Source organism: Notolepis coatsorum, assembly GCF_963971535.1.
Source record: "Notolepis coatsorum genome assembly, chromosome: 6".
NCBI lineage: Eukaryota > Metazoa > Chordata > Actinopteri > Aulopiformes > Paralepididae > Notolepis > Notolepis coatsorum.
In genome coordinates, this window is record NC_140170.1 from 161,983,216 (window position 1) to 162,001,585 (window position 18,370).

The 18,370-nt window shown below is 47.2% G+C and overlaps 1 protein-coding gene across 3 annotated transcripts in view; it reads right to left on the reverse strand.

Moving 5' to 3' along the window:
• Positions 1–18,370, reverse strand: part of rae1 (ribonucleic acid export 1) — a gene marked incomplete at its 3' end in the record, with an annotated part of 40,627 nt that overhangs the window by 18,108 nt on the left and 4,149 nt on the right. For all 3 annotated transcript variants that reach the window (XM_084317199.1, XM_084317200.1, XM_084317198.1), the window contains 2 exons: positions 17,756–17,848; positions 17,562–17,648 (listed from right to left, as the gene is read on the reverse strand). In XM_084317199.1, coding sequence (XP_084173325.1) covers positions 17,562–17,648; positions 17,756–17,848 — 180 coding nt within the window. The remainder of the gene's footprint in view (positions 1–17,561; positions 17,649–17,755; positions 17,849–18,370) is intronic.

The following is an 18,370-nucleotide window of genomic DNA, read 5'->3' on the forward strand; positions in this document are numbered from 1 at the left end:
AAACCAACCAGTGATCCCTCTGTTGTTTAATCACTACCCACAGTAATGTGGCCGCTTAGCCCATCCAAAGCAAGGGAGCCCGACGTTGTGACTAGTTGTGTTCAGCAGGACTATAGCGATCAAGTATATATGCAATTATCTTTTACGTTGTTCGTTATATGTTTTTGTCTATCTGTCTGTAATCTATGTGGTTAGCGCCATAATGTTTTTAGTGTAGGAAAAGTATCCAAAATCGCGCCTGTATCTAACCCATCGTGTAGGTTTAGCTGGTACATTACTTCCAGAGGTACAGCGAAAATGTCCTGTGTAACTGTTTTGGTTAATTCAGAAATATATAGACTATAGGGAGGTGTAGTGGTTACGTCATTGCCGTTTTTCGTGTTCCACCCTCTGTTCCAGCGCAATGTATTTCCCCATTGCCCATTTCTAAATCGTCTCGTTTAAAACAAATTAAGCATTAACATTGGCATGGTGTACCTTTCTGTGCTTATTCATCCACAATCTATAGCTCAACATGAAAATGTTAGCAATTAATCATAAAAAAAAAACGCCAAATTGTATTTCAACCAAAAATGCTTAAACAATTATGTTAGTGATAGAAGGGAACTCATTTTGTGCAAAAATTGAAAGCTTTTCAATTTCCATGCGGCAGAATTGTTACAATAGCCGATAATCCATTTTCCCAATGATAAATCCCTATACGGGTGGAACAACCAGTGACGTCAGACTACACCTCCCTATAGAGAGTTGCTCTCCTCAATTGTACCTGGCTGGGAGCGAACCAAGGCCCTGTCCACACGAGCGCTGGATTTAATGTAACAGACGTTTGAAAAAAATAAACCTCTGTCCACACAGGTGAACAACCGCATATAATTGCGTACCCACAGCGTCTGGAAAAACCAGCAACCGATACATGTAGTACAATGCCAAAACAGTAGGCGGCGATGTTGTTCAGAATTGAAGGCCATTTCAACCAATCAGAAAAGGTTGAACGCTCACTAAACTTCCTGTTTAGAAAGACCATAGCCATAATTTTGCCAACGGAACATATATTTTCAGCAAAGAAAAAAACTGCAATAAAAGTGCAATAAACAAACGGATACATTCACTGTGTGTTCTGCCTCTCATTTGTTGATTAAACAAAACCATCAGCAACACAATTTACCACCAAGAGCAGATAGTTTAGTCTCACAAAAGACAGCCGGTGTTGTTAGCTACATGCTAATGTGAATGGCTATATCTATGTATAGTATATAGCTTAAATGCTAACGTAATGTGGTAACGTTACCGCTATGAATGGATGCAAACGTTATTTAACACATTGCAGAATGGGTACAATACAATACGGCTCAATACAAACAATTGTTAAGGGGATGCAGTCTGGACTGGGTTCCTTATAACAATAACTTGACAACACATGAGTTTAGTTTAGCCGCAGCTACATGTAGAGCTGCCGCGGTATTGATATTTTCCTTACCGCACGAATTTGCGCAATATTTCCTACCGCCGCGGTAATTACCGCACAGTGCGCACAAAAAAAAAAAAAAAAAGTTTGAATGCATTTTTTTTTTTTTAGTAGTCTACTCTTATAGCCTGCCTCTAGTCTAATGGCGCTTTTCCACTGCATATTACCTACTCGACTCGACCCGCTTTAGGCACCTGGTACTTCGTTCCTTTTCCACTGCAGCCAGGTACTACTCCGTTTGGGGAATGGGGATGCAGGCGGGGCCGCCGCCGCTCGCTTGTGTACACTGAAAGCTCCGTGGGCATAGATGTCCGAGGGCTTGCAGCAAGCCAGAGTTTAACACAGTTTCAATCAATCAATCAATAACAACATTAACCAGACTCTCGTTGCGTCTATTCTGCCAAAGCTAACGTTACCTCTCATTGTGTATTCTACCAAGCAAACCCGGGTTTAACGTTACCTCTCGTGTATACCGGATAACAACAACAAACTTAACACATCAGCGATCTTGTTGTGACACTAAACTCTCCGCTCAGTGGTAAATTGGGTTGATGTCGGTTTTGTTTCATCAATAAATAAGGCAGAATACACAGTGAATCCATTCTTTTTTGTTTATTGCACTTGGTTCTGTCGCAAACAAATCCTGAATGAAATGCATCCTTAGCGAGGCAGTAAAGATGGCGGCGTTCTGTTTTCGTTCAGAGGCGTCGAGTAGGGGGTATCTGCAGAGCCGCAGAGCCAGGCTGGACCAATAGGGTCGCTTGGAACCGAGTAGGGTATATCTGCAGAGCCGCAAGCCGCAAGCCAACTTTATTATTATGATAAAAAACAGCGGTGATGCGGTATTCAGCCTAACTCTGCGGTGAGCGTGATGCAACAGCGATACCGCGGTAATGCGGTTATCGCGGCAGCTCTAGCTACATGTTTACTCTGAGCATCAGGTCAGGAATGCGACAACAGACATCAGTCGATCACAACACTCTTCAACACAGACAATACGTTTTGAACAAAAGTTTGTTACAATCATTTTCATATAACGCTACTTGGGACAGCTCTGCTGTAAACACTGGTGTAGCTGTCTCTGCTCTAATCTCTCTACCCCGCGCTCGGTTGCTAACTTGCTATTGTTTGACAGTCTGCCGTGAACATGGGAAATAATTGCGACAGCTCTGCTGTAAACACTGGGAATAACCTCGGTTGCTATGCCCACACGCAACTGCAAAACTTCACCCTGGGCTCCGGTTTTCAAGACCGCGGTTGCAGTGTAGCAAATCCCCGGTTGTGTGTGGCCGAACAGTGCAACTGCGCACATACAATCATGGTTATATTAAATCCAGCGCTCGTGTGGACAGGGCCCAAGACTGCAGTGTGTGTGCAAACCAGAGGGGGGAGAGGGAGGGGGGGAGTTCGCACTCAATGACGGCACGAGGACGGAGCGGAGCACCCGTTCCTAATGAGAAGACACCCAGAGAGGGAGAGATGGAGAGAGAGAGAGGGACCCGTCTTCTCTCACACACACGCAGCGTTTACACAGTGCTCCGTGCCTCCCTCTCTCCCTCTCTCTCCCTCGCAGTCGAGCACCAGCATATCACTGTAACGCCCGTATTCCGATCAGTACAATAATAATCACAGAGGTATATATTGTCATTTGAAACAAGTTACCAATGCATTGTCCCGTGGGATTATGCCCCCCGCAGCGAAAGTAATTAGTATCCCCCTCAGTCTCTCTCTATCTATCTATCTATCTCTCTCTCTCTCTCTCTGTGACAGTCGCAGACTGTGTGGATCACTGTCACTCAAAGTGCGTATGGGCGGAGCCAGGCCAACACAGCCTGAAATCCAAAGGGAGAAAAATGTGGCTTTTGAGTACTTGATTAGAAATATAAAACAATGCATTTTTTTTTTATAAAAGCTTACAGATGTGTTCAATAGACTCACAGGAATTGTGTAAAGTTGCCCAAATAGTGCTAGGAATAGCAATGCATGTCCCCTTTAAGTTAATATAAAACCATTTTTAGAAAATGTTAGAATTTGTTAAATACATGTTTTGATTTTTTTTAATACATCCAGTGCCGTTCACAAGAGGTCGCTGTGGGCCGTGTGTGCCAGCGCTTTAATAAATGGGGATACATGCCGGTGTTTGCAGTGCTAAAACTATATTAAATATTATAGCTATGGATCTAATAATAGTCGATTGTCATTGAGTTTCTTCCGGTCAAGATGCAAAAAACAGATAATTTTTTCATCCATACATTCACATTTTATACCGTGGTGAATACGAGTATAGTTTTAGAGTAATTCTGTGTAATCCCAGGAAACGCCGCTAAGCAGCGTTTAGTGCATGTCACTAGGAACCGTGCCATTCCTCACTTGGATCAACAATCAATCTGAAATCAACGCTATATTATCGGTATTATGTTTTATCATGCATGCATGAAAGGGTGGGGGGGGGGGGTTCTATGCTTCGATCGTCACCAACGGCATACGTTGTGGAGTAACGTTACAATAACACTTTCGGATCACAATGAAGGCATGCTCGGATCAACGCAAGATTGATACCATATAGCACTTACCTTGACTAGGATGTACTGCAAAAAGAATATTCCAATTATCTGATCGCCATTCCAAGTATTGATGTCGATCGTGTTGCCAACATAATCCACCAAAGTACATGAATCGGCGGTGCTCGATTCTCCCCAATCCATGTGTTATAAACGTTACTCCTCCCCGACTAGGAAAACCTGGACCGGACTTTTTAGATCTGGACCGGACTTTTTAGATCTTTCGGTGTGTTCGTCTATCGTCCTTTTGTTATTCAGTCCAATAGTGTTCAGGCCTGGTCTTTAGCCTAACCCTCCTCGCGTTAGCCGAAGCTAATGATGATGTGGCATTTCCCCCCCCCCCTCCTCTCTGTGATGAGAGGAGAGAGTGTCTTCTGTGTGATCTCAGTCCTACTCGCTCTTGGTCAGATTCTAGTCTGCCCTACACCCGGAAACACCGTTCGACTTATAGATCTTCGCCGTAGCAACGACGGCCCGCCTTCTGGTTGTCATGCGACGTGCTGTCATGACAACTGCATAACCTTTAACACCATTAAACTTTCATTAAGATGAACCTCTCTCCCTCCTGCTCTGGGCCTACAGTACACTCGCTCTTATCAATTTGTTCTTGCAAGGAATGCAAAACATTCGGCTGGCTGCTAAACATTCTGCTGGCTACTGCCTCTGAACCGCTTCTTCTATCACCGTCTTCCATGCACATTTCGATCTCACCGTTTTAGCTGTGATCATCTCCCCCCAATCTATACATCACATACATTGAAAAAGCACCCCAAATCCTTCACCTCCCTCCCGTACACGACCAGTCTGCCCAGACAGAGCACTTCATCCTTAACTTTCCTATGCATGCCATAGGATCTAACATTCTCAATTCTACCATTAGTAGAATGTCAACTGTACAGGCTGAGCCAGAGAGATTCCAAGGATGTGCAATACCGGCTGCAAGGCGTTAGGCGGCGGTATTGGACGTTTGCGATCTCAGACCCATTCAGGACAGCCTGCCTCGATGGATTATGAATGGAAATAGCGAATAAAAGAAATTACGAGAATCTTCGTTTCTGGCACTGAACCGTTGGGCCACAAAAACGAGAATTCTCGTGAACGGCACTGGATGTGTTAAGTGGCGAGTGACTTTTTTTTTGTGCCACATGCAGTCGAGACAAATGTGTTTTAATATGTCTAGTGTTACGAAGGATCAGATTAAACCGAATATATATATTTATTTATGGATATATATTGAATAGTATTTGTATGTCGTTTGATATCCCTTGTATATTCCTTGTACATATGCACGGAATATCCCTTTAGCCTACTATAGCCCATAATGGTTCATTCTCTTATTGGACAAAGGACCAGGCGCCAGGGGACCAGCCCCTGGCGTCAAGTTCAAAGGTACCGACGAGACATGTCCGTACTAGCCCCGGCTCCGCTCAGGGATACGGCTACCGAAATGAGAGTGGCACTATTTGTTCACCGTGCATATAAATATGGCGCAAGTAAATGTAGAAGTCCCTTACCCTTCTTCCCAACTTAGTAACAGAACGTGAAGCCTCACCCACGATACGACGTGCGGTGAAGTATGGCCTGTTTGGCCTTAGAATAGCATTGAGACCTCGTGCGAATTAATAACTGAATTGTCAGAGTTTGGCACTGTACCGTCGAGTGCGACGTATTTCTATCAAGTAATAATAGTCTATCGTGTATGGTGCATCGTGCGGTTAGAGTTCTAAAGTGACCAGCATCTCCAACACTTCCTCGTGTTATCTAGAGTCTTATCCAGGTTGGGCAGACCACATGGCGCTTTCATCCGAGGAGATCTAGGCGAGGACCGAGGGACATGTGCACTGGATTACCTACCCGACGACTGCTGAGCCCTATGCGGCTGGAATATATATTTGCTTTGGTACTGTGATTTGTGGAGCGGATAATCGCCGACGCCTGTGAGTGTTGGATTTACCCCCGAGAGGAGTCAAGTTGAGTCGGCGCTCAGAGAGACTGAGGTCGCCTAGCTTCTTCTTCATTGTGGAGCTACAGCCTACAAGAGAACCAAGGTGTATTCATCTGCGGATCAAGAGTCTATTGCACTGTCTTCTGTACTTGAAGTCTCCATAGATATCGTTGACCAGACGGTCTACTACCGACGGCTCTCCTACCCCCCCTACCGGCTTACAACCGGGAGGACCCCCTCCAGAATATCCCGCTATATCATTAAGTGTACCATAGATATAATTCCCTAAGAGCCAGGTTGTATACTTGCTTCCTGCGTAACCAGAGATTGGACATTCAGTGTTGATTTGCCTACGAGTACTCATTTGCCTTACAAGTGCATTCAAATGATAAATGTAAGATAAATATTCTATGTACCTTTTGCTCCATTAAATATTTGATTATTACCTTTGACTGGAACCGATTTCATTGTGGAAAGTGTTCATCATATTTAGATATCGTGTACTGTATGGCCAGTAGTTAAAGTACATAAAGCGGTAGTGGTTTAATGATACCATACTTATCAATACAGTCAGGGAATTGTACCCCTCAGTTACAATTGGTCCTTCGAGCCGGAGGGTAATTAGTGTAATATTAATATAGTGGTATTAATATTGAAATGGCCTATGATGAACACTCCACGAAACGGTCCTCCTAAAGTAGAACGCCCGCAGCGTAGACGGCAGCCACCTCAGTACTTAGAGGATTACGCTGCCAGTATACTACCTAGCCTTCTACAAACGGTAAACGCGGTAAAAGTAGAAAGTAAAATTATGTCCGACCCTATCAACCAGGATACCCCGACCACAGAGGCCCTAGTGGGTTCTAATGTAACTGACCAAGCTCACGGTGGGGACCAGGAGGGAACTGACACGACTTTACCCCCCGCCAAGACCGAAGAAGTAGTCCCCGGAGAGCTCCGGGAGGAAGACAACCCTCCAGAGATGGAACTCTGCACGGAACAAGATGAGGAGAGCGCCGAGGAGATAGAGCTCCAGGACTCCCCGCAGGAGAACGCATCCCCAACGAGTACTGCCAGGAGCGGATCACCTCAACCAGCGTCTTCCGCCAGCGAGGCGGACAAGATGCTGGCACAGGCGTTCCTCGCCAGCCTAGCAACCTCCACAGAGCGTGATCGGCTCCAAGCACAGACGCTTAGTGAGCGCGAACATTCTTCCATGGAAAGAGAACGCATTCAAGCGCAGCAACGGAGCGACGAAGAGCGTATACGTCTGGAGATGAGACGCCTTCAGACGGAAGAGAATATGGCAAGAGACCGGGCCGACACCCAGCGTGCCGCTGCCGGTGCCCAAAGAGAAGCAGATCTCACCAAGCGCGAAGCCGAGCGCGACAGACTACAAGCGCAGCTAATGGAGCAGCTGATCGCCAGGGCAACACCCCCTCCCTCCACAAGGGGTTCCAGGGCCTCGTCAAGACACGGGTCAAGGGCACCCTCCCCTAACCGATCAAGCGACCCTGAACTCGACCACCAGAGAGAGCCTATACCCCCCTCCGAACCCCTTCCCCGACCGGTCCCAGTGAGACCCAGCTACAAGGAAGGAACGGCGTACACCGCGGAGAGGCTAAATAGACGACTACAGGATCTAGATGACCTGACAGAGGAAGAAGAGGGAGAGGAGGAGAGTCAAGCCCGACAGCAGCACAGTACTCCACAGGACCAGGAGGTCCAGTACAGCCCAGGCTATACCCCCGCGGCTCTGCGCTACAGACCCCCGACTCTATTCACGGGTGAGCATGACGCACGACCAGTCCCGAGGAATAGCACCTGGACCAGCGGGCCATGGTACCCTGCCGGTACCAGCCCACCGAGAGGCGTAAGAGGAGACTCGCCTAGGAGGCCTCTCTTCCAACGCTCACCGATGTGCCAGACTTCACCCATGAGAACCGAGCACAGTACACGGTAGGGCTGGGCGATATGGCCTAAATATGATATCACGATATTTTCTGACCTTTCGGCGATACACGATACACATCACGATGTTTTTCTTTTTTTCCCCAAAATTCATTATGAGGCTTACCAAGACAGTATTTGAGTTTGCAAGCTAACATTAAAGACAAAATAAAATACCCATGCATTTAGCATTTTTATATTATATATTAGATTTAGATTCTTGGATTATTAGATTATATATTGCATATATTTAGCAATGAGATATTATATGATTTAGATATGAAATATGATGAATTGAAAATGGGGGACCCTGATGTAAACAAGACGAAAGTCTTTCTCTGGTCTGCATCCTCCAGTCCGCTGTTGACTGTTGTTGTATTGAGCTGTACTGTATTGTACCCATGCTGCAATCTGTTAATAACGTTCTCATTCATTCAGTCGGCAAACAGAATCATTTTGATTGACAGTCGCGTCTGCCAATTACGTCACATCGCTTGCACCAGCCCTGCTGTTCTTAGCACCAATCGGCAAGCGCGTATTCATTTTTTACTTCCGCCATTGGAGAGCTCAATGACAATAACAATGGCAGCGGTAGCTCGCCGCGGCCGACGTTTAGCTTTTAGCTCCGCAGAAGGACTAAACGACTGGAGGCATAATGATTTTACTGCAACGGATGTTATAATAAAAGCCTTTCCATACATCTGTCTGATTGAAAACTTTATTAACAGACCGCAGAATGGGCACAACTGAGTCAGCACGGGCTGAGATATGAACGACTAATGCTTGCTATATCTAGGTCGACCTCGGTCGTTGCTATGTAAATACGCTGATGTTATTGAAAGTGTAACTATATAACGTCAATGCCACAAAACGAATGCCTTTGTTATCATAAGTAGTAACTTTTGATGCAGTAGTGTGTGTGTGGGGCGGCGCTGTTCAAAAGTGTCAACGTGTGGACCAGATTGACGCAACACAAGCCTCTTGGGCAAAACATCACGATATCCACGATACGTTTAAAAAGTGTATCGTTAATGAACTGTACCCGATATTTATATAATATCGTCATATCGCCCAGCCCTAGTACACGGAGCTACGGATGTGCTTAGAGACAATGATGGTGGATGTAGCTGATGAACGCCACAAGTATGCTATCCTATTGAAGCACCTGAAAGTGCCCAAAGCGCACAACATAGCGCTGGCCTATGCCACCTCTACTACCCCATACACAGCGGCTCTAGCAGCACTAGACCAAAGATATGGACGTATATGGGATTACGTAATACAAGAGATAAGGCATATTGACCGCCTACCCCCAGCAACAGACAATCGCTCACTAGACGACCTGTCTATCAAAGTACAATCCCTGGTAGGGATGCTGGGGGCGCAACGAGAAAAGGGTATGCATGAACTATACGCAAACTCGAACGTCGAGAGGATTTTAGAGAAGCTGCCGCCCGCCCGACAGGAGCGCTTCAGGCGGCAAAGAGACCACCGTGATCCTAACGGTCCCGAGCCATCCCTCCTAGACCTAGCCGACTTCCTGGCGAGAGAAGTCAGCAGCCTACGGCTGGATACGTTAGTGCGGAGCACACCAAGCTCCAGAGAGGGACCTAGGAGAGCAAACGATGGCCGAAGATCGGTGACTGTCATGCACCAATCAGAATCAGTACCGAGCAGCAAGAACCACAGTACCCCCTCGATGAAAGAGAAGTGGAAGATGGTGTGCCCGTACTGCGAGAAGGAACACTGGTTGTCACAATGTGACCTGTTCAAGAAGATGACCGCTGAAGAAGTGAGTCACTGGATAAAGTCCAACAGGCGCTGTTACCGATGTGCGCGCAGTCACATGGCAGCCGAGTGCCGCCTCAAGAAGAGGTGTAGTCGGTGTGACGGAGCCCACCTAGATGTCCTACACGACAGTAACAGAAGAAAGCCTGCACCATCCAGCAGCACAAAGGCAAGTGTTATGTACATTGACCCCGCTAGCAGCAGCGGCGCCCAGGTGCTCTTAAAGGTGGTCCGCGTAACACTGAGTTACCAAGATAAGGTCATGGACACTTACGCCGTCCTTGATGACGGGTCAGAGAAGACCCTTCTCCTCGCGTCCGCTGCGGCCCAGCTGGGGCTGCGGGGGAGCGAGAACCAGATGACGATTTGGACAATAAGAAGAGATCTAAAGACGATAAAGGGCGAGAATGTCTCCTTCACTATCGCAGCAAGCGGGCAGCCAGAGAGACGGTATAGGATTACTAATGCTTTCACCAGCCAAGAAATAGGACTATCGCAGTACACCTACCCCATCGCCAAGCTGATGGATAAATATGTGCACCTGCGTCAACTCCCTATCCCGCTCATAGACGGTGCCACCCCGACCCTGCTGATAGGCTCCGACCATGCAGACCTCATAGTCCCGATAGACCGGGTCCATACAGGACCCAGAGGTTGTCCTGCAGCAGTCGAGACCCGCCTAGGATGGACATTACAAGGCCCCCTCGCCAAGTCTCTTAACCGAACAGCAGCCACTAGCTGCCTCCACTCCGGAGCGACAGAAGAAGACACCACACTCCTGCAGCATGTCGAGAGGCTATGGACACTAGAGACAATGCCCTTTAAGAACGAAAAGAAAGACATTCGTTCTAAGGAAGATATTTACGCTATAACCCTCCTCGAGCAAGGGACAAAGAGAGTCACAGTCAACGGAGTGATGAGATACGCAACTCCACTCCTGAGGCGAGAGGGAATGCCCACCTTTCACGCCACAAAAGAGGCGACGGAGCGGTATCTATTGAACACAGAGCGGCGCCTAGCCAAAGACCCCGCTCAAGAGGCTGTGTACCGCGCTGAGATTAACAAGCTAATCACAGCGGGACACATAAAGAAAATTGACATTAAAGAGGCTGATCAGACGACCGAATCATGGTACGTGCCGCACCACAAGGTCCACCACAACGGCAAGGATCGTATTGTGTTTAACTGCAGCTACCAGATCGGATCACAAAATCTGAATAAAGAGCTCTTGGCCGGCCCAACACTCGGCCCCTCTCTACTAGGCGTGCTACTACGCTTCCGCCAGGACAAGGTGGCTATCAGCGGAGACATCAAAGGGATGTTCCTGCAGGTGAGACTAGTGGAGGAGGACAAGCCCCTGCTGCGGTTCCTATGGAGAGAGAGGATCGGAGATGAGCACCCAGCCATCTATCAGTGGGAAGTCCTCCCTTTCGGAACCACATGCAGCCCATGCTGTGCTACGTTTGCACTACAAAAACACGTCGCAGAGGACCCAGCAGCAGATGAAGAGGTCCGACAAAGTGTGACAAATAGTTTCTACGTGGACAACTGTTTACAAAGCGTCTCGACGCCAGAAGAAGCCGAGGCTCTTCTACTCAAGCTCCGCGCCTCCCTGATCAAAGGCGGCTTTGATCTCAGGCAGTGGGCCAGCAGCGACCCGCAAGTACTGCGCAGCCTCTCCCCCGAGGACAAGGCAGCGAGCAGCGACACCTGGATGGCGACCATCCCAGGAGAAGCCCAAGAAATGACACTAGGACTAGTCTGGCGCTTCAAAACAGACTCGCTCCATTATAGACACAAACCCCTGACCAAGGAGCAGGGAAGGTCGACGGCAATACCGACCACCAGACGGAGTGTATACAGAACACTCGCCAGACAATATGACCCGTTGGGATGTATTCTACCTTACACCACCAGGGCAAAGATGATTGTAAGAGCGCTATGGGACAAGGACCAGGGCTGGGACGATCCCATACCCGAACACCTTGCATCCACATGGAGAGTGGGAGACGGAACTCCGCTCACTCCCAGGTGTTAATATACGCCGCAGCTACTTCCCACCCACAGTGAGGCCAGAGACATGCAAGATCGACCTGCACGTATTCAGCGACGCCTCCGAAGTAGCCTACGGTTCAGTGGCCTACTTGCGTGCCCGAGAGGAGGGAGGAGAAATACATACTGCTTTCATCCTGGCTCGCTCAAGAATAGCCCCACGAAAGCAACAATCTATCCCGCGTCTAGAGCTCTGCGCAGCCCTAGCAGGAGCGCAGCTCGCCACGTTAATCCAACGTGAACTCACCATCCCGGTGCAAAGAACAATCTTGTGGTCAGACTCCACGACAGTACTCACATGGATCCGGTCTGATTCGTGTAGATACAAGGTCTTCGTGGGAGTCAGAGTCACCGAGATTCAAGAGTTAACAGAAGTAGCGAGCTGGAGGTATGTGGACACCAAACACAACCCAGCTGACGTCATCACCCGGGGAATGTCCCTGGATGACCTCACCCGTCACAACCTCTACAGTGACGGACCAGAGTTTCTCAAGCTCCCCGAAGAAGAGTGGCCTACACCCACCCCACGGGAGGCGAGTAAAGAGGAGGCCGAAAACAAGAAACCTATGTTCTGTGGATTGAACACACTCGTCTCCACAGACCCCGACATAGACGATTGCCTCACCCTACAGAGTGCGCAGCTAAAGACATTTCTGTGGCACCACCCAGAAATTCAGCCCACAACTGACATTTCAGCAGCTGACTACGAAGAAGCAGAACTTCTTCTACTACAACGAGCCCAGAGAGACTCGTTCCCCGATGAGCTAGACTGTCTACAGGGAGCAAAGCCTGTCCCATCAGACAGCAGACTGCTCCACCTAGCCCCCGAGAGCGACGCCCATAGTCTCATCAGAGTGGGTGGTCGTCTGCGGAGAGCCCCAGACTTACCGGATGACGTCAAGTACCCGATAGTCTTGAACAGCCGACACAAGGTCACAGAGCTGATCATAAAGAAATACGACGAGGATGTGCACCAAGCAGGGGCAGAGAGAGTCTTCGCGGAGATCAGACGTCGTTATTGGATACTGCAAGGGAGAGAAGCAGTGCGGCGCTTCCAGCGAACCTGTCTAGACTGTCGTAAGTGGCGAGCCCAGCCCAGTATACCCCGGATGGCTGACCTACCTCCCTGTCGCCTCCGACTCGGCGACAAGCCTTTTCACTCCACCGGTATGGACTGTTTCGGCCCGCTGTATATAAAGAAAGGAAGAGGAACCGAGAAGCGGTGGGGTATTGTATTCAAATGCATGACCACCAGAGCGATACATATCGAACTCCTTCCAACCATGAGCACAGACTCATTCCTTATGGCCTTCCGAAGATTCACATCACGGAAAGGAAAACCGTCTACATTATTGTCTGATCACGGGACAAACTTCAAAGGCGGAGAAAGAGAGCTGAGAGAGAGCTTCCAAGCTATGGGCCCAGAACTTAAGACCCACCTCGCTCCATCCCAGATTGACTTCCAGTTTATTCCCCCCAACGCACCTCACTTCGGTGGAACTTGGGAACAAGAAGTACGTTCTATAAAGACAGCCCTGTACGCCGTGCTTGGGGCCCAGACCGTGGCGGAAGAAGTCTTAATGACAGTCCTCACGGAGATCGAGGGAGTATTGAACTCAAAGCCCCTCGGTTACGTCTCAAGTGATGTAGCAGATGTCGACCCAGTCACCCCCAACACACTCTTGATGGGGCGGCTGGACCCTGCGCTACCCCAGACAATGTACAGGCCTGAAGAAGCGAACGGCCGAAGAATGTGGAGGTACAGTCAAGTATTGGCTGACAAGTTTTGGAACAGCTTCCTACTCCACTACCTACCGTCTCTACAGACCCGCCAGAAATGGGTGAAAGAGAGAGACAATTTGACAGAAGGAACAGTCGTCATGATTATCGACCAGTCACTACCCCGAGCTATGTGGCCGGCTGGCCGCGTAAGCAAAGTGATCACCGGTGCCGATGGAAAGGTCCGAGCAGCTGAAGTGCTCGTCCAAGGGCGGACCTACACCCGACCCGTGGCGAGGCTAATAGAACTGCCAAGGCTCCCCGATACTATCGATGACGACCATGACCCCATGACTTTGTGAACTGACTGACCCTCACAGCGGACATTGAGTAGTGGACAGTGCGGTTAATCTGTCTCTGCTTAGCTAATTAGGTGGGACTAATTAGGGGGCGGCTGTTACGAAGGATCAGATTAAACCGAATATATATATTTATTTATGGATATATATTGAATAGTATTTGTATGTCGTTTGATATCCCTTGTATATTCCTTGTACATATGCACGGAATATCCCTTTAGCCTACTATAGCCCATAATGGTTCATTCTCTTATTGAACAAAGGACCAGGCGCCAGGGGACCAGCCCCTGGCGTCAAGTTCAAAGGTACCGACGAGACATGTCCGTACTAGCCCCGGCTCCGCTCAGGGATACAGCTACCGAAATGAGAGTGGCACTATTTGTTCACCGTGCATATAAATATGGCGCAAGTAAATGTAGAAGTCCCTTACCCTTCTTCCCAACTTAGTAACAGAACGTGAAGCCTCACCCACGATACGACGTGCGGTGAAGTATGGCCTGTTTGGCCTTAGAATAGCATTGAGACCTCGTGCGAATTAATAACTGAATTGTCAGAGTTTGGCACTGTACCGTCGAGTGCGACGTATTTCTATCAAGTAATAATAGTCTATCGTGTATGGTGCATCGTGCGGTTAGAGTTCTAAAGTGACCAGCATCTCCAACGCTTCCTCGTGTTATCTAGAGTCTTATCCAGGTTGGGCCGACCACATGGCGCTTTCATCCGAGGAGATCTAGGCGAGGACCGAGGGACATGTGCACTGGATTACCTACCCGACGACTGCTGAGCCCTATGCGGCTGGAATATATATTTGCTTTGGTACTGTGATTTGTGGAGCGGATAATCGCCGACGCCTGTGAGTGTTGGATTTACCCCCGAGAGGAGTCAAGTTGAGTCGGCGCTCAGAGAGACTGAGGTCGCCTAGCTTCTTCTTCATTGTGGAGCTACAGCCTACAAGAGAACCAAGGTGTATTCATCTGCGGATCAAGAGTCTATTGCACTGTCTTCTGTACTTGAAGTCTCCATAGATATCGTTGACCAGACGGTCTACTACCGACGGCTCTCCTACCCCCCCTACCGGCTTACAACCGGGAGGACCCCCTCCAGAATATCCCGCTATATCATTAAGTGTACCATAGATATAATTCCCTAAGAGCCAGGTTGTATACTTGCTTCCTGCGTAACCAGAGATTGGACATTCAGTGTTGATTTGCCTACGAGTACTCATTTGCCTTACAAGTGCATTCAAATGATAAATGTAAGATAAATATTCTATGTACCTTTTGCTCCATTAAATATTTGATTATTACCTTTGACTGGAACCGATTTCATTGTGGAAAGTGTTCATCATATTTAGATATCGTGTACTGTATGGCCAGTAGTTAAAGTACATAAAGCGGTAGTGGTTTAATGATACCATACTTATCAATACAGTCAGGGAATTGTACCCCTCAGTTACATCTAGGCCTCTACATTTCTATGTTTCATATGCCATGCAATGTTGCAAGAATGAAAATATGTCGCTGCTGAGGAAATAAACCTTTTGATTGAGGAAACAAATACATGGTCCGTTAATGGGAAAATGCGCTCACGGATGGACCATGAAAATAGGATAAATTATCCATGTGAAAACACTCATTATAGCCCTAAAGTGTTGTTTTCATTATGAGTTTATTCATATGATTAAACCAAATGGGCTACACAGCGAATATGATTAATTTAAAGGGGAACCATCTTATAAATGGCCTTTTCCTGTGTTTAGCATTCTTTTCTAGCTATGTGGACTTATATTAATAGGATCTATGTCTCTAATTCTCAATTTGGCACATTCTTCCAATTCTCATCTCACAATATTGTCCCTCACTCAAGTGAGTCATCTGAAATGTAGCGTATCTGTGACGTCAGAGGTTTCTCATCTGAATAATAACGCCCGCCCCATCTATGCTTGTAGCCAACTGCCAGCTATGCATCTATGCTTGTAGTGAACTGCCAGCTATGCATCTATGCTTGTAGCCAACTGCCAGCTATGCATCTATGCTTGTAGCCAACTGCCAGCCACCTGTATTACTCATTAAGAGAGACCGCTTGGCCCCTGCGCGTCAATGTCTCTCCCTCTCTCTCTGTCACTCAAATCGCATTCAGAGTATGGGTGGAGCCCAGCCTCAAAACGGCTTAACATTTTGAGGTAGAAAATGCTGTTTTTGAGTACTTGATTTAAAAAAAATAAAAATAAAAATTTGGGAAAAAAACTTAGATATGTTCCATAAACTCACAGGAATTGTGTAAAATTGCCCAAATAGTGAAAGAAATAGTAAAAGAGTTCCCCTTTAACACATTGACCGCCGGGCATTTTGCCCATCTTATACCACTCTCTGCCACCGTTAAAAGCCTATGGAGATGTTTACCTTATTTGCAGGGCTATAACTTTTTTAATTGTATTGCTATATTGACATTACTATAGCCCATTCAATATCGATTATCTATCGTTCAGGATGTGGGAACGTTATACTTTTTCATTCATACATTGTTGTGTTGATACCTTCTAGAATATAAGTATGTTTTTAATCTTTTCTGCTGTAATTCCAAAAACAGTAGTTATAGGCCCGGACGCATATGATAGATTGGCGTTTCTTTCCCATACACGCTATATTAAAAAATTCAAATGTATATGATCGGTATACATTATGCTTCATCATACGTGGAGGAAATGGGGGGGGGGGGGTCGTTTATAATTCCTTGATCATCAGTAACGGCTTTATGTAGTATGGGTGGATATATTGACCAGACTGTTTGCAAACAAGGAAATGCACAATCGGGTTGAAAATAACATTACTGTTCTCTTACCGTGGGCCGATGAGACTGGCGGAGAAAGATCCCAATTATTCGACGCCGATCGCCTAGATCCATTTCCGGTTTGTATGGCGCAATAAACGGCGAAATCATATAGATTATTGCGTTATGGCAGCGATCCATATGTACTATAGTGTCTGTCAGGAGTCCCGTAGCGAGATGTGACTGCCGGAGGAATTTCCTCTACGCACCGATGACAACTTCCGGTTTTTGAGTGTGTAACTCGCCCGACCATCCACCAGGCGGCGGTATTGAGCCGTTGCAGTCCCATCTAGGGTCCCGCTAGGGCACCGGAGGTTGGGTGGATGAATTATGAATGCCATGGCGGAAAAAAATAAAATATTGATCTCAAAAACGCTGTACAGCGATGTTGGCGGTCAACGCATGGCGGGCAATAACGCTGAAAAGCGATTTTGGCGACCAATGTGTTAATAATTCAAATGTTTTATAAAACTTAGATTTATTTTTAAACAACAGCGGTTGTTTGTTCTCCATCCACACCTTGACACGCCACGGTATTGCAGTGATGCGGTTACCACGACAGCCCTAGTCTGTATGCCACATCAGTTATATTATATGTTACAATAAATATGGTCAATAACACTTAAAATCTGAATATATACTATGAGTAAGTAAAGTATACACAGGTGCAGTATACATAAGGTACCCTAACTGGCATGATATACTGTATGTCATACATTATGTGGGGCAACAATGGCTCAGGAGATGTGACAGTGTGTGAATGAAAGGGTGAATGTGAGGAACAAAAGCGCTTTGGATAAAAGCTGCTATATAAATGCACCATTTTGGTCATATAACCCAGCCCTATTAAAGTGACTCTTCTTCATCAAACTTCATCTCAGCCCTCATTGTACCTGTGCAATCTGCATGGCCTGGTTGCTGTTCAGGTCCCACATCTTGGCCGTCTTGTCGCAGGAGGCTGTGAACACTTTGCTGCCGTCCTGCTTGAACAGAATCAGCACATCAGAGAACATTGTACATTGCAGCCAATAGCAGATTCATATTACAGGAGGGGGGGGGGCAATATGACATTTGATAAGAGTCTCACATCACTCCAGCAGACATCCAGCACCGGGCCAGTGTGCATCTGCTGCGCCTTGGGAACCGTCTGTCCGTTGTCCTGCACTTCCCAGCAACGCACCTGAGGTCAGATCACAGGGCTGAACCATTATGGACAAAATATCTATTGCACTATTCAATGACTAGATCATTTATTTAAAGCGTCAAAATGTAAATAAAAGATATCACAATGGCATCAACGTACCAATACAATCTTCTGTGGGGAAAGTATTGTGATGCTATATATTGTATTGATATTCTTCCTCACCCTCAATCACACATGGCATTTATAATGTAATACTGCAACACAGAAGTCTCTTTACTACAGTCATAATCTCCAGTGGAGCACAAGTCTTTCTTAAGGTGTGTGTGGGGGGGGGGGGGGGGGGGGTGACACTGGATCAGGAGGTAGAGCGGCCGTCTGGTAATCTGAAGGTTTCCAGTTTGATTCCCGCTCCTCCCGGGCAGCGTGTCGAAGTGTCCTTGAGCAAGACACTTATATACCCTAAATGCTCCCGATGAGCAGGTTGGCACCTTGCATGGTTGCCTCCACCGTCGGTGTGAGAATGTGAGTGTGAATGGGTGAATGTGAGGAACAAAATTG